At 37.0% G+C, this 23,613-nt stretch overlaps 2 protein-coding genes across 2 annotated transcripts in view; both read left to right on the top strand.

The window, feature by feature from the left end:
- The first annotated feature begins 1,692 nt into the window (after nt 1-1,692).
- On the top strand, nt 1,693-4,644 carry LOC139126346 (uncharacterized). The gene is made up of 2 exons (XM_070692415.1): nt 1,693-2,289; nt 3,182-4,644. The coding sequence occupies exons 1-2, from the start codon at nt 1,788-1,790 to the stop codon at nt 4,405-4,407; spliced, it is 1,728 nt and encodes a 575-aa protein (XP_070548516.1). The 5' UTR covers nt 1,693-1,787; the 3' UTR covers nt 4,408-4,644.
- Nucleotides 4,645-12,968: 8,324 nt separating this feature from the next.
- The window catches only part of LOC139126465 (uncharacterized), a 230,477-nt gene continuing 219,832 nt past the window's right edge, over nt 12,969-23,613 (top strand). Inside the window, exon 1 of the mRNA XM_070692524.1 lies at nt 12,969-13,116. Within this exon, the coding sequence (XP_070548625.1) occupies nt 13,086-13,116 (31 nt within the window). The 5' untranslated portion in view covers nt 12,969-13,085. The remainder of the gene's footprint in view (nt 13,117-23,613) is intronic.

Here is a 23,613-nt window from a genome sequence, read left to right as displayed (position 1 = left end):
AGAAATCATATTAGTCTAATATTATGGAACAATAACAAATGTGTAATTATTGCGATCGACATAAACAAACAAACAAACAATGAAACTATTAGTGATATCGAGTTTAATATGAAGATAAAATACCTAATGTTCACTGAAAACAATCTAACATCAAGTTTATTTCCGCATAAGAGTTTAATACGTGTGGCATAAACTTAAACATATGGATGGTAGGTTCATCTGATGACAGTCCCCTGACTTGATGAGAAAGTAGGTATTAAAGAATAACTCTATGCGTTATTACACATGAAAATATATATTATGAACACACTTTTAATAGGAGTTAATATACACTTCATAATCCGTGACAAAGTGCGTCCACCCCTTCTGATGTCGTGATTATTGATATATCATATGCTAAAAAACTTGTTTTGGCATTTTCGATTTTAAATTTTGATGATCTAAGTCGTGACAATGCCCGTCCTCAAACGTTAACAGTGAATAAAACAGAAGGCAGATGCAAGACATCTATATATATATATATATATATATATATATATATATATATATATATATATATATATATATATATATATATATATATATATATATATATATATATATATAAATACAACGGCACCAGACTTTAAATCAAATAAGTCAATACGTCGTTTTAGCGATACCAATCACGTCCAGGTGATGTGTCATCTTTCAGCTGTTCTGGGCTATCATCGTGACAACTATACCATTGGGCGCATTGCTTTTATTCCTTCTGGCGTATACAAATTTAATATTCAATAAGATCAACTCTTAATCGTTTCTTGCATGTGAGTTTGACCCAAAGCGCCCCCTATCGTTAGTTTGATGTAAACGGGGCAGAATACATGGCCATCATGTTGCTAAAAACGCTTTGCTATCTACAGCACCCACTTGTCATACAGAAGGGCGTTACATTTAATCTTTCATTTTTTTTCAAATTTTACTCCTAAATCGGGTCACTGATGTTATATATAAACAAATTATTTAATGAATGTCACATTATGACCATCAAGATTTTAAAAGACTAAAATTGCGCTAGTTACTGCATGGCAGGGCTGTTTGTTCCGGGCCTCCCACCACAGCCCTGCAGATTGCCATTGGCAAAACGGCTGGTAGCTCCTCGGAAATACGGCGCGCAGTTTCTCCGCCGAAAACAGCCGATTTTGAATCCAAAACTTCCGTTGATCTCCGTTTACGAGCATACCCACCTCATTTAGGTACACGTTGTGCTCAGCTGCGCTTGGAATCTTACACAAAGCCCACCTTTATCTCTGTATGCGAGGGAAGTGTTCGCATGCATGCCGCCATTGTTAGTCTCGTTCTTTCTTGTTTAGCCATGAGCACCTGCGCGAAAGCCAGTTTTGCAAACAAAAGAACATCGCGATATATGGAACTTTGGAAAGCAGGAGAAACAAAAATTATTAAAAGCTATTTACTATCTGCGATGGCCATTTTTTTCTATCTTACAGTTTCTCTTTACGTATATTTTTGTAAGACACGTAACACTAATTGTTATGGTAGGATAAATTGCAAGTGCACTTACATAACACAGCCTTAAACAAGAAGTTAAGTCAGTCTTGTTTGTTCAATTGTTTTTTTTATGATAAAAGGCAGAATGAACAATAGCTGACTTTCGAGTTAGGGGTTCGCGCTTCTTTGCCTCAAGACGGCGCCCTTGCGCACGGCTTGAGTGACATTCGGTGGGACAACCCACAAATTTGCAGACGACATCTGACCTGACCTTAGACCAGGTTCTACATTTGTAAACAATGCCTGTCTTTCACTGCTGTGTGCCGAAATGCTTTGCGGACTCTCGAAAAAAGTCATCGAGCGGACTAAAAAAATACCCCTGGATGCAAGATGTTACGTTTTTTCCATTGCCAAATGCGAAAAAACAACCTGGTTTGAGAAAAAAGTGGCTAAAACGAATAAGACGTGATCCGAAATGGACGCCGACAAAATATACACGGATCTGCTCCCAACATTTCGTAGACCGTAAACCTAGCGAAGAGAATCCTATCCCAAGCATTTTTGGAAATATGAAGCCCGGTACATCCATTTTACGACCACCTAACAAACTGCAACGCCAGAAGGAGTCACAGTTAGCAGGGGAAAAGCGGATGTCATGCAAGACGGCGACGGAGGATATCGGCGTAGGCAGTGATGATCCGGAGACAGTAGCCGACATCGTTGTACTTCCCTGTGATGTAGATAGTACTGGCGTTGTTGAAGTTGTGTCATTTGAAGAAAAAGCTTCGAATATCTCACAAGGTACACAGAATCTCTTAAATCTTTGAACCATTTCTCTCTGGGGCCTCCTATTTTTTGCCCCCGTCCCCTCCGGATTGACGGAAGATAATTTTCAGTAATAACTAATACAAAGGCATGCATATGGGATCACAGCCCCTACCACGTACCCTTTATTATATTGGGAGGGACTGTGATGGAAAGTAATATTCTGTTTCAGCTATGTATTGTGCAGCTACCTTGAAACACAGTATTAACATGTAGTTTACTCAAGCTGTGTTGGAAAGGTTTGTAGTGGACCATATCTCTGATATAATTGCTAGCTATATGAGTGAACTGTATCTGGCAAAGGTTTTCTTGAAGGGACTAAGCCCCCCCCCCCCCCCCCCCCCCCATATTAATTTGGTTAAGTTTCTTTTAAAATGTTATGTTTTTCTGCTTGCTGAACTGGGCTCAATCTCTGGTTGTCACCACTCAACTCACACTCTGTACAACTCTGTACATGAACATACTGTATAATTCCAGTATCATTTACTTGTTGGTACATACCAAAAATTACTCATAGTAGAATTCCTATGGTATGGTCATGTGCAGGGTAAGAATTGAATTATAACAACTGGCTACTAAGCATTATATTTCAGCAAACAGGTCAACATAACTACCATTTCAAAGAAAACTAAAATAACTGAAATAATGTCAAATATGAGCAACTCTGTCCCTAAGTTTAAGGGTCATATTTCAAATGTAAATATTTTTCTTATTTTAGATGTATACATAGGGCCCTACAGATATTAAATCAACAAACACATGATCCTGAAACTTTTTTCCAACTGTAAACTCAAATCAAACATATATCAGGGATAGACTTTATTATTGTAGCGGTTTAATCTCATTTTTTTTTGTGTCTGCGTTACAGGCATGGAAGTGTATCCCATCCCTAGTAGTGACCATACCTACTGTTGTCATCCTCTGTATGTTGCTACTGACTCTGTGCATGAGGTGGCCTGTCTAACTGATGTCACAGGAAACATCATTTCAACTCAAGAGATGCTCAAATCACAGAATGAAATACAGAAGTTGAGAACACAAGTGCAAATGTTACAGAGAGAGAAGCATGGCCTTGAATGTGAAGTCAGTGAGTTGAAAATGAAACTTGAAGACAAGGACAAATTGAGGAAAGAATTATTTTTAGAAACTGTCTTATCTGATGACAAGTCTGTTTTTAAATATACAGGGATGCCAAGTCTTGGTATTCTTAATGGTGTTTTTAATATTCTAAATGCTAGAGATAATGAAATTAAATATTGGCGTGGAAAAGAAAGCTCAAGTAGAAAATCATATCAAACAAAAATGGGGGCCAAAAAAACAGGGCCATCAAGGAAATTGTCAAAATATGATGAGTATTTACTCACCCTTGTTCGATTCAGGGTTGGTTTATTGGGTTTTTTTGTTGCAGACATATTTGGTGTTTCAGAGTCAAGGGTGTCACAGATTTTTGCAACATGGATTAATTATATGCATTTGGTTCTCAGTCCACTTTTGAAGTGGCCTTCTCGTCAACTGGTGAAAAAATATATGCCTACAGTGTTTAGAAAAAAATATCCTACAACTAGAGCTATAATAGATTGCTCAGAGTTATTTGTACAGAAGCCTGCAACTCCAACTGCTCAAGCATGTACATGGAGCAACTACAAATCTCATAATACTTATAAATTTCTTGTAGCAATCAGTCCTTCTGGTGTATTTACATTTGTATCAAACTTGTGGGGTGGCAACGCTTCAGACTGTCATATTACAGATCATAGTGGTTTTTTAGACTTAATTGAAGAAGGTGATGATATCATGGCAGATCGTGGTTTTACAATAAGAAAACAACTAACTCAGAGAAAAGCAACTCTGAATATTCCTCCATTCACTCATGCAGCAAAAACAGCAAAAGGAAAACGCTTGAACTCAGCACAGATAACAAAAACAAAAAGCATTGCAAAACTAAGAATTCATGTTGAACGTGCCATAGGGAAACTTAAGCGCTTTCGTCTTCTCAACCAGGTAATGCCCTTGATGTTGAAGCCACTCAGCAATCAGATGTTGAAGCTAGCTGCCATATTTTGTAATTTTTCTCCACCAATTGTAAAGAAATAAATTGAAAATACCACAATTGAAATATAGGCAAGAACAATGACTACTAGTATGTTAATTCACTGGCTAAAAGTTCAGTACAAAAACATTGGTGTAGGCCTGGATACAGGGTTGTATTTGTAGTTTAAAGGGACACTATCTGAAACTTTTGGCAATTTTTTATTATTTTAGTTTCAAGAAGTCAACCAGAGTTTCTTGTGCTACTTCCAACTGAATTTTATCAGAATTATCTTCTTTTGACTGAGCTTTGTGTAAATTTCATGACATTGGCAATAGCAGAAGTTGCATTTCAAACAATTCTCAATGTTACCTGGTAGAGACAAATTCTATGTGTGTGTGCTTGCACATCCTTAATGAGATATCACTAGCAAGAGAGATTTTTGTAATAATATTTATGTACGATATATACACATTGAATCCTGTAACTTTTAATATTTAATAATTTCATATTTTAATATTGAACAATGCAAATTGATATTCTGTACTGTATTGCCAGTATTTGTACATGTAAAAGTTTCTAAAGTGGTGTAAAAAGTCTATATAATTTTCAATTTATTAATTAATATAATTTATTTATTTATTATATTTTTAAAAAAGCAATAATTTATTGACATTTATATACAATAAATAGAGTTGTTAAATTATATAAATAGGACAATTTTCAATTCTCCAATGTTTTGTCAAAAAAATATGTAGTTGACATATTAAAACTCATAGCAGTAATGTAAATATTTTTTGTAATGATGCCAAGTAAAGTAACATTATTGTTACTTCAATTAAACAGCAAATTACTGAGTACATCTCATTATTATTTTAGTATTTTTGGTACAATGTATGTCAAATAGAAGAATTGTAGGGATTTCAACATATTTTCCCAAAAAGGATCATCTGCATAAATACGCTCTACACTAAAACCTTTTCTGGTGTACAAGACAAAATCACACCAATGATGCTGTGAAATAGCCAACTGTCCTTGAATCTGTGAGTACCATGGTGATGTTTCTTTTAATTTCACATTGTTATGTTTATCTAAAAAAAAAATTATACTGGGGATTTTCTCTACATATATCTTCTGGTGACATATCCTTGTACTTAAATGGACATTTAATTTCTAAAATACCCTTTTCACAACACTTACACAAAACAATACCATCTGGGCTAGCTCCCAAATATGGATACTCCTTACTAATGAAGAGTCCACTGTTCACAACCACTGCATTCTGATGAGACTTTTTGTATTCATTGTAGTAAAAATACCTTGCAACTGGTTCACAATTTATTCCATATTCTGTTGCTTCATTACTAAAAGTACCTTCCCAACAACAGCTTTAACTATATAATTATCCAGATCATCACCCTGATAATGAACAGCCTGTGAAAAACAGATGCAGTTAGTCTTCCTTTCTATATTCAAACCACTCACTACTTTTACTCTGCTCAGACGTCAGATGAAATACTTCCTTTATATCTGTCTCTGATGTATTTTCACATAAGTAAGTTATGAATGCATCACAAGATCCATTTCCAGTTTCTTTATACTTTTCTACAGTTTGAATGAGTGTCAGAGGTTGTGCTTCAGTGGAATCATCATCAAAGGTACAAGGACTAGTAGGTGGATCTATCACCTCTAAAACACCAGCATGCAAACTTTCATTTTTAAATAAATTATAAATTGCAATTTCCACTTCCCTATCTGACAGCAGAGGGTTCTCTGTCCCAGGGGAGTAATATTGTGGTGTGGGTTCAGGAGTGATTTCTTGTCTGGATTGATGATGAAAGTCTATTTCTAATATCTCCATTGGTCTTGATGTATGGCGAGGCACATCCCATTTACACGGTTGATCTGTAGATGTCTCAGCTGATCTATCACAGTGACGCTCATTGAAGTCTTGCAGAGCAAACAGTAGTGCAATGCAGTGTTTACATCTGCCATCATCCCTGTAACAATGAATTGTGCATATTTAGCATTATATTATTAGATCACAAAAATCTACACAGAATGCCTTGCAGTTTTTTTGGGGGAGGGGGCTGAGTTCACAAACACTCGAGGGGGGGCGAATTTCGAAAATTATACCTATTTTATTTTCAAATTGCCCCAGACACATTTCATAAAATTTCAGATCACCTCCCAACTCATGATAAAGTTGAGACTCTCATTACCGTACAATTACTTTTTCACTTAAGTTTCACATTGAATCATGATGGGTGTACCTGTGTAACCTGTGTATGCCATTTTGAATCCTGGCATAGTATTGCAATATATCACAACTTACTTTGGCATGACTTTGATGTCTCTGTGATTAATTAACACTATACTTTCAGGTACCCTTCGTAGTACCAATAGTGAAACTCAAGTCACCCCTGACAAGTTGCTCAGTCAAGTCCCCCCCCCAAAAGTATTTGTGAACGCAACCATAAACACTGCCATCAGTGCAGCAAATATGTATCATTTTCAACTGAACCTTTTCATGTCATTTCTAGTTTGCACCAACCAGAGCCAGATATACATTAACACAAACTAACCTGCCTAGAGAAAAAGTATAACTTCATGTAAATAGTGAACGGTGCACAGTGACTTCCGCCCGGGTTTTTCGTCATGTACGCAGTACGTCTCACACACAAAAGTAAACAAGTCATAATTGAATTGATTACTTACGCTACACATTCACAGCCACCGGACAGAATGTTACAACTTTTATCAATCAGCACCCACGTCACATACGGTTGACTTTTCTGTCTCTCCTGTGGAACAACTTTTGCTTTGACATAGAAATAATTGCTCTGCGGCTGGTGTGCGTAAAGTTTCACTTCTACTACATGTCGTTTTGCAAACAGTTGGTACCCGTCTTCCGACTTCAACTTACGCAGGCGACCGCAGTCAAACTGACACACAGCACTCAAATAAACCAAAACGTCAACTAGTTGTACATAAGGTAAATTAAAAAGATCACTACTCCAGTCCTTGGCCGGAATTCCGCGAACATCGGGGAGTTCAAGTTCAATCCTGTCGTCTACTTTGACAGTTCGCCGCCGCTTCATTATTGACGTCTCTAAGTCGTCGGGTTCAGAAATCACCGGCAAGTTCATCATCGCCGCATTCTGAGCTAAACTGATCAACTGAGGCTTCTTTTGGTCGCTAGCAGGAATTCCCCGTTCTTTCAAGTAAAGTTTTAGCTCAGTAACTTTCATTTCTGCAAAAATGTTTGCCATTGTTTACAAATACGCAATAGGTCAGGTCAAATATTTATCGTCTGCGTGTTAGCTCAATAGTGCAAATTTGTGGGTTGTCCCACCGAATGTCAATCAAGCTGTGCGCAAGGGCGCCATCTTGAGGCAAAAATGCGCGAACCCGCTAACTCGAAAGTCAGCCATTCCTAAAGAAAAGGGTCAACCACATGTGTATTTAAACAAAATTTTTAACCAATGAAAATGCAATATGGCTCCTCATTTACATGAAAAATATTTGATTAGGGGAACTGTACAGAACATTATAGTACATTCCAAGCCAGACACTTTGTTTCTTCATCAATACAATAATGGATCTTGTCAGAAATGTGCTTGAAAAATATAACTTCAGTTATGACTTAAAGAATGAACAGTTGGCAATCCTCAAGAATTTGATTGAGAAGAAACATACTTGTGGCATACTTACAACTGGATTTGGAAAAAAAGTGACTGTTTTATTATTCCCCTATTGGTTCTTGATGAGGTAGGTAGATATATGGATCTTTTCCTAATCAATTTTCGGTGACTTTGCAAAAATTTGAAAACAAGACTTGATTTGAATTGACGCTCCAATGTATGCATGCTTGTTTTTTAAATCATCATCTCTTCAATTTTAGATGTATCCAGAGAACATTCCACACATTGGCCTCATTGTATGTCCTCTTCGCCGCCTGATGATAAATCAGCAAAACAGATGGGCAGAGCAGGGTGTGAGGACTGCTTGCATTCTGAAATTGTCAGAGATGACTCAAAAGGATAATAAAGGTGCTTCAATGATTACTTGTAAATATTTCTTTGTCAATTAAATCACACACAGTTTAATCACAGATTTCATCAATTGCCACAATCAGTGTTCTTAAATAATTGCTCTTAAGACTTTTCTTTACTCTGCATTTAAAGACATAACTGGAGAACAATATTCTTTAGTGTTTACATCACCAGAATCCATTTGCAGAGAACCCTGCCGCTCCATGCTGAGAAATGACTTCTATAAGAAGAGACTCGCTTTCTTAGCATGTGACGAAGCGCACTGTATCATAGAGAGGTAGGTGATAATTCTTGATATTAATTGAGAAAGGATTTGTAATTTTACTATCATACGATAAACATTTGATTTTTCTCATGGCTTCTGGAACAGACAATGGTTGCTCTGCACATGTCCTGTAGTGCAGTGACACATCAGCATGAGTTTAATATCATACAGTGATTTGTATATAACAGCACATACTTGGCATTGCAAGATCCTAACCACTGTTTCATTTCTTAATTTGAGTTTTTCCTTTCCCTTACAAACAAAGCAATTGACATCTACGAGAATACAAAGTTCTAATTTGTAAAATGGGAAAATGCAAAAGAATTTCCTGAGAAACTTTATATATTTTAATTTACATTTGAATATTGACCCACTGGCACCATGGATCACTACCTACACTACAAAATTACAATCAAAATATTTATATTGGTTTAAGGGTGATGATTTTAGACCAGAATACAATCAGGTATCTGTTTTAAGAAGCCTTGTGACTTGCCCTCTACTTGTTCTCACTGCAACTGCCACTGAGATAATGGGGAAAAGAATCTTGAACAATTTAGTATTGGACGACTCTCAAGTAAAGACCACAAGTATTCTCCCTGACAGGTAAGAATTTTACATATCTTGTCCCAGTTTGTGTACGCTCGAAACTGCTATGTTAAAGTAAAATGTGTCTTTGTCATATTCTCTGCAATATTAAAGAATCATAAAATTAATATCTACACTTGGATAGATGTGGAAATTCTGTCCGACTGATGTTTTTTCGTGTTTTGTAGTGAATTAAATACTATCTAACAGCACATTTTAGTTCAAAAATGCCAAAACATGAATGTGTCTCTTTCGATAGTTGCATAGATTTTTGATTATCTTACCAACAGGGCCAAGTTTTTTATAACAATACTTGGGTCTGGTAAGCAGCGCACCATCCTTTCCAAGATTTTATATGCAATCCTAACATTTTGTACACATTTGATTCGTCGACTATTCGAAGTTCGTTAGCATTCTGGGTTATTTGTTGGGATGGTAACATCTCAGTCCAGAAGAAAACAAGGTTTTCAAAAAAACCTAGTAGAGTAATTGGGTGGAAACAATGCTCCTTTTGATTAAACTTACACACTGCAGACAAAACAGTAGGCAAGAGATGTGACACTTCCATTACACAAAGAATATGATAGTTGTCATTTCGAAAGCAGCAGATTTACAATGCTGTTTGAAAATTGTTTACATATAATTTTGAGCATTCTATTAAACAAACAGAGCTATTTTTTACTACAATGTTAAATCAAGTTTGCCAGATTTTTCAGCAAGTTTGTTTCTGTCACATACTTTATATGTTTGTTTGTGAACCTGCTTGAATGATTATTGTCTTTGTTTTCGCTGCATTGTTTTGAAGCAGATATTGTAATTTTTCTGCAGAGATCAATAAATAGTATTGTATTGTATTGTATGGTACCATATATATTGTAGTTACAATTTAATTCCCTGGTATATGTCACGGGCCATATCAAGCTTTTCGGAATACAGCGTTAAGCACGTGATAAGCCCACTGGAATTATGAACTGTTGTTTTGCAGTGGTATCCTGCAAATTAAGCATGTTTTCTTCAAGGTTGGATATCAATAAGATTGTCCTCTTTGTACTCAGGTACAAACTTATAGTTATAGCTTTTGCACCTCAGACTTCTGCCGATACATTTAGTTTGAACTTTCTCGTTTTTTACCCTGCAAAGTACCGTAGATACTATTTCTTTCTACTGTCCACTGTCAGCGATTTACGCTTCTTTTTGATCTGGGTTTGCTAATGAACGCTTGCTAACCCACTACATCACCACATGTATTTCTTAAGCGTAGAAGTATCGTGTGGTAGTTGGATTTTTTCGTCATGAAATCACGTTAAATGCGCGTAGAAACGCTCCATTGGTTTATCATAATTGAAGTTCCCTAATAATCTTCTGCTCGTCAACAACCACACCATGCTTGCTTTATATGTTACATTTCAAAGGATTTCACATTAACGTTTCTTTCGTGAAATCTATTTATCGTGTATGTTTTTTAGTTCAAAGCTGTGATACTGTCTCAAAGCATCGGATATTGTGTCTGCACTTGTCAGGCGGTACAAATGTTGTGATACAATGTTCTTATCAACCGTGGTTATCTTTAAAATCGCTGTTCAGAACAGTCCTTTCGCGCAGCTCAATCCATTTCCACTGTATGTAGTCGTCCATAAATCATTGGTACGACATAACCAACGAAGAATTATGAAAATATACTTACCATATTAGGGCACAATCTTCCCCGTTATTGTCATTAGGCTCTCCTATATCCCATGCAAGCAAGCACATATCAGAACCATCGGAATATTTGAAGTGACCTTCGCTTTCTCTGTCATTCGCATCAACCCATACGAATCCTGATGTATTTAAGACGAGAAAAACAGGTAGCTTCCGTTTATTATGGTTTTAAAGACTACCATTTGGAAAGGAGTACAACAGAATCCGTAGCAATCTTGACATATCCATGATATTCATGGAACTCTAAACATTAAAGGTACAGTGTACATAAAGAAAATACGTTATTGTACTGTAAGTATTTGTATATCAGTGACAGAAAATAAAGCTAATTCGAGTTCAAAGTAAGGCATTAGATACACAGTTGTTATTGCCTCCAATGAAACGTTTCCTGACAGCCTGATTTACACAGCTTATTCTTGCATATGAATGGCAATACATGCAAGTGACTGTATTGAATAAAGGGGTGTGTAAAACACATTTATTTCTTTCAGCGGTTAAACTTTATGAAATTGTGATCTTCAATACTCATCTGTGGTGCAAAGTTGTATTCCCAGATCCCGCTCACGTGATTGCTTCCAGCTGTGACCAGCGTGTTTCAATGTATTTTCACTTTCATACTTGTTTACATTGTTTAGAATGTTAGACATTTATAATATAGTAGTTTATTCGGTACAAGCTAGTGCGGGGACGCCGACGGCCGTAGAATACATGTCCATAGAATATATGTCATGTAACTGATAGATATACAAGACTTGTAATGGGTAATTGTATATATTATTGCCTGATACATGGGTTTATGTGCCCGAGAGCAGGTGACAATTTGCCCGACGCCAGGAGGGCAAATTGTCTCCTGCTGCGAGGGCACATAAACCCATGTATTCAGGGAATAATATTTTTATTACATGCCTCCTCAGTTAACGCTATATGACATTTAGTTCCATGCAGGGTATTCTCAAACAATTTTAACATTATCAATCAGCATCAAAAAAGATTTTAACGAAAGTCAAAATACCCATGCGCGCATTGATATTTTACAACTAGCGTGAAGCGCCCTATCGTGACTTCGAAGGTATTTCCATCATGGCTGACAACACTGTAGCAGACGATCACGACGGTGAAATGATAGAGTATGTCACTTGGAGCTGATAAACTCGACGAACTTTTGGGACAGTGCCCGAAGATAGTGTGCCCGATGAAGTTGACGATTTTATACGAGCCCATCAGAAGGAGAGTACGGTTAAATAAATTTGATAACAAGAAAACTGTGTGTAAATAAAAATCTCTCTTATAGTATAGTGTTATTACAGTCGATAACATCATTCTATTCTACACACCTTTGGCTTGGATCGTGTGTATGTGGTACAACATGAATGGCTGCTGCGAAGCATCATGTTTGAACAGAATATTCTATGGCAGCGAAACACGTAATGGGGACGGCTATCGCCTAACGAGACCACCAAAGAAGTAAATGCTTAAAGGCCACAATATCTTCATCTAGGGATAGGTGTGGAAGGGCATGACCTCATAAATAACGTGTCGTACCAGGCCGTGTCGTACTGGGCATTGATAATGTCGTGTACTTTAGACTTAATCAGATAAGGCGGATCTCTTCAGATATGGTTCAGTCTAGCTTGATTAAACAACTCTAGGCTACCACTAATGCAAACAATGTCATTGCTCACAATCACAAATGATCGCATTTTATGTCACAGATATATGGCAATTTTTTCGATTCCTCTTATGAAGCGTCATAATTGGTCGTTTCCTTTAAAGGATAGACCACTAACACTTTTTCTAAGACTCATATTAGCTACGCTTTCGTTTTGTAGAACAGCATTTAAAGTTTGCTATGACACGTTCTCCAATGGATGGACCGCCCCTTCGATACAATGCACCCATATCTATATGTTACAATAATTTATTGATTGTAAACAGTCAGATTGCAACATTGATCGACTTTGCGCCAGGTTCCCGTCGGAAATTTATCATAAATCATTTTCCTACTGCGCATGACTCGTGCTTTTTTACTAAGTGAATAAGGCAACCATACATCCTGAACGGCTTCCTCGCTCTACATTATAAAGTTTAATCACAGGAAAAGACATCCTCATCCTTGTCGTTGTAGTTTCCAAACATGGCAGAGCATCGTGTATCTGAAAACTCTAGTAGGTGATTTTCTTTTGCTATTTACTAATTTCACAAGTCACAAATGGCATAAATGTAAAACAAAATTATCCGCTTAACCCGATCACGGATGCCCCACCCCCATAACAAGATGTGGTACAAAATTAAACGAAACATAGTTTGTCTGCTCTCATTCCGTTCACGTGTGGCCAGAGACTGCCACAAACTTTGTCACACGTTAACTGACTTTCCGATAATTGATTTCATCTTACAATATCCTGTATCGGCGTTTTTGTAGTTTCAAATGAGAAAAAATATATTGTGCCTACTAGTTTACATCTTCCACCATTTCCTATACCTAGTATCAAGAAGGCTGGTTACCAATGCAGTCACAGATACCTCTGCATTTAGTCTTTTGGCTGCTGTAAAGTTATAAAGCCTCATGAACCAGCATACTTCCTATTAAATAAGTTAAGTTTGTTAACGGGCGATAATAACAAAATAACAGTCGTCATGGCATCTCTAAAATTGTCAACATATGTCCCCCGAGCGAACTATTTGAATGTTTGACATAACTGTATCTATTGTTGAATGTAAAATATTTTTACATATGGACTTTCGTTTTTAGTGACATTGTTGCTGTATCACTTTCAATATCCGTTTCCATAAATTTACAATCTATGCACACAATTTATACTGTCACGGCTCGTTTCAACACGGTCAGATATGAAACGTGTGTTTACAAAATTTGCAACATCACGCCATGCCTAAGGAACTACGGAACTGAAATGTGGCCGTGAATCTTTTACTATCTGGATAATCATACTGGTGTCTATTCTTGACTATAACGATATCCAAGTAGACCATCTATGGTAAAATTAATACAGTCTTGAAGTTCAAGTTGTTTTGTACTGCTTTACAGCACAAGAGCGGCGGGGAAGCTTTGTACAATCAGGTCAGGACAGAAAGTTTTAGTCAGGCGTTTAGTTAGGGTGGCCCTAAAACGAAGGGGGATACGAAGGGCTTATGACCCTAAAACGAAGGGAGGAGGGGGGTTAGGATGGGATTATGATATTCACATCCTAAGTAGATAAAACTTGGATAACACTATGCAAAAATATAATATTGTCCTGACGATGGTAAAAATATGAAAAAGAGAAATATATTTTAGTCACACTTAAGGGATTTTATGTTAGTGGACAAGACGGGGTGGCTTTATATACAATTCAATATATACAAGAACCATATGCATGATCTATAACTATCACTGAAGCGGTGGAAAGTGGGATGTGATAATAAAAGAAAACACTTTGATAGCGATATGCAACAATGAAATATTGTCCATACAATTAAGGGACTTGTGTTATTGGTGACCCCGTGGGAGCGGGCTTATGTACAATACAATATATACGGGCACTCACGCATTGCTTATGGCAGAGCCTGTAACTATCACTGCAGCCATAAAACGTGGGTCAAAGGGTCATGGTTGTCTAAGACATACTCGACTACGCCCACGTCTCGCCATGGCTTATTTTAAAAATTAACGACTCGTTGGTTAATTTTCACACGAACAGCCAAAACACAACTCAGACACTAAACACACCAAAGCACATACAAGACTAGATGGCTGATGTGTGAAGCCACTTTCCCTTTATTACATAACAATTGTACATATATGTATCACAGTGTTCTAAAGTAACACTGCAAGCAGTGTATGCCCCCCGTAATTCAATCAGTGCAAATTCTTTGGCCCCTGGTGGGTGGCACTTGTAAATGTTTGGACACTAATGCCTGTGTATGATACATTATACACTAAGCCTCATCCTCTTCGTCCTATAATATAAGTCCCTTAAGCCTGAGGCAATATTTCATTTTTTTCATATTGTTATCAATATCAGGTCCCCCTTCGTGGCAAAATTATATTATAGGCCCCGTCTTTAGTTTGGCACTACAGCCTGTACATTATAAATTATACACAATCCCTCTGCCCCAACCTTGTCCTATAACATAAGTCCCATATACCTGAGGACAATAATCAAACTTGGCATGTTTCTGTCACCCTGTTTGCTACTGACAATATCAATATCATGTCCCCCTTCGTGGCATCAGTGAACGTTATAAGCCCCGCTTTCAGTTTGCTACTAGTGCTTTGTGTAGTATGGATTGCATGTAAAGCCCTCCCCTTCGTTCAATAACGTAAGTCCCTTAAGCCTGAGAACAATATTTCTATTTTGCATATTGCTATCAAAATATAAATTTTTACTATATCCCAAACGGGAGTCCAACCCCCACACACTCACGGCAACATCGCCTAGCTGCTAGGCCTCACACAAAACCAGTCGGCCACCGCTTCCAACCCAAAAGAGTTGGTCACAGTAACCGACTTAGATGTTACAATTCTGTGCGCGACCGAGCAACACAGTGTGCGTGACACACAGACACAGTACACACACATATAGTCATCGGAAAAGCACGAAGTTTTTACTGAGCTATCAGACAGAAGCTATCAAAGAGTTATCAAAGAGCTATCAATGTGTTCTCTACTGACACTGAGAATATCACGTCCCCTTAGTGGCAAAATTTAAAGTTATAGGCCCTGTCTTTAGTATAGCGCTAATCCCTTTATATTAAACGTTATACACGATGCCCTCCCCCTTCGTCCAATAACATAAGTCCCTTATGCCTGAGGACAATAATTTTACTTTGCATGTTTCTATCAAACTGTTCGCTACTGACACTGTGAATATCATGTCCAACTTCGTGGCATAATTTACAGTTATAGGCTTCGCTTTCAGTATGCTACTTGAGCTCATGTAGTATTGATTGAACTTAAAGCCCTCCCACTTCGTCCTATAATACCAGTCCCTTAAGCCTGAGGACAATATTTCTTTTTGTGCATATTGTTATTAAAGTGTTCTCTGCTGACACTAGGAATATCATGTCCGCCTTCATGGCTTCAGTGATAGTTATAGGCTTTGTCCTTAGTATGGTGGTGGTTCCTGTATATTATACAATATTCACAAAGCCCCACCCCCTCGTCATATTATATAAATCCCTTATGCCTGAGGACAATATTTCGTTTTTGCATCTTGTTATCAATGTGTTCTCTACTGACACTGACAATATCATGTCTCCCTTCGCTGCAAAATTTAAAGTTATAGGCCCTGTCTTCAGTATGGCACTAATGCATCTATATTAAACAAAACGCACAAAGCCCCCCCTCCTTTTGTTCATGCATTTAAGTCCCTGAAGCGTGAGAACAATATTTCATTTTTGCATGCTTTTCTCAAAGTGTTTATTCTATTACTATGAATATCTTGTCGCCTTCAGGCCATCAGTGATAGTTATGGGCCCCCGATCAGTATGATGCTGGTGCTTGTATATATTGCACTGTACCAAAGCCCTTCCCTTTGGCCAATAGATAAGTACCTTAAGTATAAGGACAATTTTTCATTTTTGCATATTGTTGTTAAAGTGTTCTCTACTAACACAGTGAATCTCATGTCCCCTTCAAGGTATCATTGGTAGTTATAGACCCACATCAGATTAGTGCCAGTGCGTGTATATATTCCATTGGGCATAAAGCCCCCTCCTCCTTGGTCTACTAACATAAGTCCCTTAAGCGTGTGGATAATATTTCATTTTTGCATATTTTAATCAAAGCCAGGACAATATTTCATTTTTGCATGGTGTTGTCAAAGTTTTATGTACTTACAATGAGAATATATTAGCCCTTCGTATTCCCCCTTCCCCTTCCCCCTCGTTTTAGTTTTTCCCTTTAGTTACATATACGATAGATGTGCATTAGGTACACCTTGATGTTTACAGATTAACTATATCTTTATCTAGTATTAGGCCTGGCAGGACACGAATTCATAAATAACATGTCGTACCAGGCCGTGTCATAATTGGAATTGATAATGTCGTGTAGTATAGACTTAATCAGATAAGGCGGATCTGCTTTAGTACGGTAGTCTCTTTGTGCGAGAACTATATTAATTCAGTCCCTCTGTGTATGGAGGGACTGGTAATATAATATGTCCGTCGCATGGAGTAGGGGTGGTTTCTTGGTCTCAGCGCTGCTCTCCTGCTGATATCATTAATTCTTTTATACGTTTGACTATACTATTCCGAATACGGTTGTGAACTACCTACCTTCAATCATTTTTTTCGTCTTTTCTAACACTGGTTATATTAAGATTTCTTTTTCTCCTTCCCTGTGTCATGTATTTGTCCTGTCACGGTGATAATCTTACACTAAGTTTTATCAACACTAAAACATCGGGGCAGCAATCCTCAACACGTCTCAAGGCGATCTTTATGATGTGCTTGATTTAGAAGAAAAGAAATATTCGCTTCGCAAAGCGCCAATGGGGAGAAATCAAATGGGATTTAAAAAGTATTCTCTAATTCTCTAACTTCACTGATGGTTGCGCTTTACACTTCATGATTATTTAAGTGGCTGATACACGCACTGCACTCTTACGCTATTTGTTGCAATTTTAAACAAATAGAGCCGACATTCAGACACTTTACAGATCAATCAATGTTCACATTAAAGAAGAAAGAGAACTTTATAAGAAGGAAATATTTAAAAACCGACAATTCAATGAAATAACGTGTTTTCTACAATGGAGTAAACGTCATGCACATCACTTTTGTCCTGAATTCGACAGTGATAACAAGAAGTTAACATAGGTCCAATGTTATCCTTAAGAGAAAGGAGATCCTTTCAAACTGTATCTTTAACGCTTATTATGGCGAGGAAATATAAACATGATCAAGAATGCTGTGTTTGTTCAAATTTATACACGGGACAATTCAAAGTGTTTAGCTTGAGTGATTTGAGCTCAGACGCGAGGATTACATGAAAGACTTCTTGTACTAAAAGTTGTATCGGCACTTCCCTATTTGCACGTGACTCCTTTCACAGATGCTACAGCCAGGGAAACGGCTGTAATCAGCGAAGCCAAACGTAATTCTTTGATATTTTCACTCCTATAACGGGTAATTTTATATTTTGTCACCTTAATATGGCCACTAATCAGACTATTGGAGCAGTGAAGTCAAACAGAAGGCCGGTGGAAATCAGAGTGCAACTGTATATATGCACCCGTTGACGCTCAGTCCGAAAAGGATCAGAGGGTCTTTTAAGGAACGCTGCAAGGGAGCAAAATGAGTTTGTTTTTATATACTTAAAGAGTTCGGCTAGGCAATGCTAAGCGAGACATTGTCTGGTCCCCTGTCCCATTTCTACCGCTGGCTGCGCTGCTCATGAAAATAGGGTCAAGTATGGCCAATTGTAAGCATGGCTATCATTGATCGATAGAACGCGGAGTGATTACATTGATTAGATTGTTGAGAATTTGAGTTGTTTTATCTCCATGGTTTTTCGAAGAAGCATCCTATGTAGACATTGGATAAAATGAAAATCACATAAGTTTTAGTCACTGCCGTACATGGGAAGGGGAATAGCCTGCGACCTCTGAAAGCAAGATATGAAGTGAAAATGCTCATGTGTTTCAGTATATATACCAGTTATCTGTAAATTTATACTTTTGCCATATATTTGCTAAACCTCGAGCTATATTCACAAGATATTAACTCCGAAGGTTATTAAGTATACAAATATATAATAAACTGAAATAAAAATACTAAATTTCTTTGACAACTGTCATTGTATCACCCCTTTATATAGAAATTGTAATAACGTGTGGTCAAGTCCCTCAAGCTACATATGCAAAACTGTAAAAGCTAAAAAGATAGGCAAACTATAAATTAGCTGGAATGAAAATGAAAATTGTCTTCATTAACACAAAATATTTGTCTCATAACAAGTTTCATTAACATTTTAGAGTCCTTCATGTTATATTCCTAATTGGGAAAGATAAGTAAAAATGCAAATTACAAACTTGCTAATTAACTTTAATTAATATTCTATCATTGTTTCTTAATGTAAACATCAAGTTTACTCAAGACATATCACTAATAAGAAAAGTTTGCTAGATATTAAATGAGTCATTCGATGTTCCACAAGAAATGGAAACGGAATTTTTGTAATATTATACGATAGTATTTACAATATTCATAGCAAGTTTTTCAACTTTGGTCGAGTTAATCAAAATATATATCCCTAGTAAGGAAAGTTCGTTATATAGTAAATTAGTAATAAGCTGAAGTAATGTTGTATCGTTGTATTCTCAATGTACATAGCACGTTTTGTCGACTTTGGCTAGGCTAATCCAGATATATTTCTCTAATTAGGGAAGTTCGTAGAATATGCAAATTGGTAATCAAATCTTCTAAAGAATCTTAACTGACTTTTGCGTATCATAGTTTCCTCAATGTACAGAGCAAGGTTCCTCAATTTTCGTTAAGTCAAACAAGATATATATTCCTAATTAAGAAGTTTGTTAATATGTAAATTAGTAATTAGCTGAAGTGAAATGCTAAACGACACTCAATAATGTTTTAACTCAGTATCTTTATTATTCGTCGCAAGTTTCAACGACTTTAATCATGTCAATCCAGATATATCTCCTCAATATTTAAATCTGCAATCGTTAAATCTGCAAATTACTAATTAGCTGAAGTAAAAAAACGAAATGACTTTCAAAAATGCTTTAACTTAGTAACTTTAATGTCCCACAAAAGTATTGGCAACTCGAATACATATCCTTCATTAGAAAAGTTTATTAAACATGCAAATAAGTAAGGCGTTTATCTAGAACCACTTAAAAGCTTTCATGATTTTATATCAGTATATTTCAAATATTTATTGTAAATTTTATGAACTTTTGTCATGTCAATCAAGATATATATCCCTAAAAAGTCATTAAATATGCAATTTAGTGACTGGCTGAAGTAAAAATGCCTTATAACAATATAACAATAATGTTATATCATAGTGTCCTTAACAGGTCGCTGACAATGACATAGTCCCCCTTGTAATAGGGAATTGTTACTGGAGGTGACTAAATTGAAGTCGATATGATACGCATGAAAAAAGAAATTGGGCACCAAATTCCTCTCTGTGGCTGATGCCTTTATTGGATTGGATGGTAAACAAGTAGACATTTGTAATAGTATAAATGGCATAGGGTTATGTCCTTTTACCAAGTTGGACAGAATTAGCTAGGTCGTGTCCTTCCTCTTGAAATGTCAAAATTCAACTAATTTCAAGAAACCTGCCAAGGCATGCCTGAATAATGGCTCTTAATATAACAAAGTCAGAACACCATGTGTGAACCTAAATTCCCCTTATTCAGTAAAGAGGAAACATCTAATGATTAGCTATCGATACTGCAAAAGGTCTATCTTGACCGGTAAATCTTTGTATCACCAACATCTGCAGCAAGTGTCATAAGATTTAGTGTAGTCATTCAGGTTATAGGTCTCTATATAGAAACACTGCTTCGCTGTTTAGCCAATCTGAGCATGCCCTGGTAATCACAAAGGCCATTAAATAGGTCAATTAATTTATCAATAGCATGTTGCGATAAACGTTTACACTACTGGCAGATCAACATCTGTACCATGTTTCAAACAATTTAATGTAGTATTCCTTGATATATCACATAAATTAGGAAAGTTCTTCAAATATGCAAATCAGAAATCAATTAACATGATACTGATAAACGTCTTTATACACAGTTTAAGCAACAGGAGATTAATATCTGTATCAAGTTTCAACAAATCCGATGAAGTATATTATGACGTATCAGCCTAATTATGAAATTCATTAAATATGCAAACGCGCAATTAATTAAGAAGAGACTGCTAAATGTATTTGCTTGCTTTTACAGCACTCTAAGATAAACACCCGTACCATGTTTCATCAAATTTGGTGCAGTATTTCTTGACATAGTTCACTATATAGGAATGTACATTGAATATTCAAATGAGCAATTAATTCACAAGATACGGCTAAACTTTGAATCGTGTGAAGCGTTAGATATCTCTCAAAGAAAAAAAATTGACGAATATGGCGAAATTGCAGAAGATGTCTCAACCAGTGCTGTCGCACGAGGTGTGACAAGCCGATGGTCAGTTGGGGAATGGACTTTGAAAAAAACTGACACCTGTAGTCTATGAAAAATTCACAGATGAGAATATTGCTTACTGTGATGAATATGTGATTTTTTTCTGAACAACACCCAAACAAAATCCGGTTCTTTGATTTCCAGTTCTTACATATTTCACAAAGTCCTAGTCCATGTTTTCCAGTCATGCTTCTAGTTATTTCTCCCGCGGTGTGTCGATGTTCTGTTCGGGTAAACCATGTTCATCGTCTCACAATTTTACAATTTTACAAAGATATAACAACAGAAAAGCCACCGGCCGCGCAAGTCGACAGGACCACAATGTCTGAACAATGTCTGAGAAATGGGTTGATCGTGTAACTTTGAGGCGGTTAGAACTTTCCTTTTTTCGCGCCACGATCTTTTGAGTTTGGCGTGTTGATGTTTTCACCTGACAAGTTGAGCGATAGCTGGGAATATCTTGCGGTAAGACGCGCTGGCGGCTGGGCGTTTGTTTTGACGTTTTGAACACATCAGTGATTTCAGCAGTACATTTCAGTCGCATGAAATGTAAACAGCGACCACGAATACTTGTAAATGTAACACCAAGAAAAAAGTGGGAAAAGACTTATAACTACTACATTCGTAGTAACCGATTATCTGATTTGCTATTTACTGGTCACATACAGTGGTGTGTTGGCACTTTAAAAAGACAATCTAGTCGATCTAGTCGATCTAGACGAGATGTATCAGCCAAGGTCTGATTTCGGGAAGCATCCAGCTGCCCGGAGAGGAGACCTTGGAAAGTGAAGATGCACATGTGCATGAATTGCGTGGATTTCTGGGATTTGCACCTTACTATTTTCACTTTGCTTCTGGTTTCTCGACAATGTTAAGACCGTTAACACAGTTGATGGAGAAGGGCAGGTACTTTGAATGGAACAGCGAGTGTGACATGGCCTTTGAGACCTTTGAAGGCAGACTGAGAGATGCTCTTGTCTTAGCCTACCCTGAACAAGGAGCCCCCATTGTCCTGGATACGGATGCCAGCTTCTATGGTAGTGGCAATGTTTCATCAAAGGTCCAAGATAGTGTGGATCGTGTGCTCTGATATGTCAGTAGAGGTCCATCAACGCCATAACATAATTATTGTGTCATCGACAAAAGTAGTTAGTAAAAGTTCCTTTCCGGACAATAAGAATATTTACACCCATTTTATACATTTTAGCTACAGGGGAGGGAAGGAAAAAATTCCCTTCCCTCTGTAGCTAAAAATAACATGAAGTGAGATGACTCACTGGCATATAATATACATTTAGGTCAGCACTCAGCGGGGGAATTCCCCTACAACAGCTGAGCCTATCGGAACAGTTCCTACGGAGTCATTTGTTCGATAGATTCTGACTGTGATGTAAGTAAAAAATTCTGCTCTTCCCCTACGGAACGGTTCCGAAGGCAACCGTGCTGATTGTCGTCTTCTGAATGTAAGTATGAATATTATCAATATCTTCTGGTTGGTCCCTTTTCACTATGTTTCTCATTTTTCCAACTGAGCAATATTAACACTTATGTTCCCTACCCTACTGGAACACTGTTGCGCAATACCTTTCCAGCAGGGGCTTTCGAGTAGGACTTTCGCAATACCACTTTTGCAATACCATTCCGGTAGGCTTCGAGTGTTGCTTAGCAGCCTGTGATGTCATGTCACAGGTCTGACATTCTACAGTTTTCATGAAAAATTTCTACAGAATTTTTTCTGAACTCAGGAGTTAACTTGTTCACCCGATAGATAAAATTTTAGAAATTTCCTCCGAACTTAAAATATGTCGGAAGACCATTACTTCAAACAAAATGAGACGTTTTAGATAAATAGTACTGATATCTAAAGTGTAATTTGTATCTTTTTTAACAAATGAAATGTTGTTACTTTCTACACTACTGTGTGCAACAATATCTAAATCTTTTTTATCTTTGTCTATAGTTATGATAATATTGCAAGGTGTTCTTGAATCTGTTTTTATAGCGATACTTCCGACTAAATCGTCAAATTCGTCTGCCGTAGCTAATTTTATGCATTTGATAAAAACTGTACCATGTTGAAGTATTTTCATATTATCTGTCATCTGTTGACTGGCCGTCTGTAAAGCTGTCTCCTCCCCAACACTCTTCAGACCCAGTTTCTTTAAAGTTGTGTCCCAAAATAATCTTACTGGAACCCTGCTAGCTGTATATGAACAATAATTCTCCCCATTATTTATCCACCTTCACAGTGTATTATCTGAAGACATTATTGTATTAAGAGGACTAATTTTAAGGTGAACCGGTATACCAAGTAGTGTAATGTACGGATTCTTAGGAATAAGCCAACGATGAAAATCTTGCAATTTGTACTTGTTAACATTGCTATATCACATTCGGACTTCCCGGCAGTTCAGTAACTCCACCTGCAATTTCACTATCTAATATATCTAAGATGTTACGCGGTACATTATAAGGCCTAAATTGCTGACTGGCCTT

This window comes from Ptychodera flava (genome assembly GCF_041260155.1).
Source record: "Ptychodera flava strain L36383 chromosome 3 unlocalized genomic scaffold, AS_Pfla_20210202 Scaffold_27__1_contigs__length_13241970_pilon, whole genome shotgun sequence".
NCBI lineage: Eukaryota > Metazoa > Hemichordata > Enteropneusta > Ptychoderidae > Ptychodera > Ptychodera flava.
This window is presented reverse-complemented; position numbering and strand designations above follow the sequence as displayed.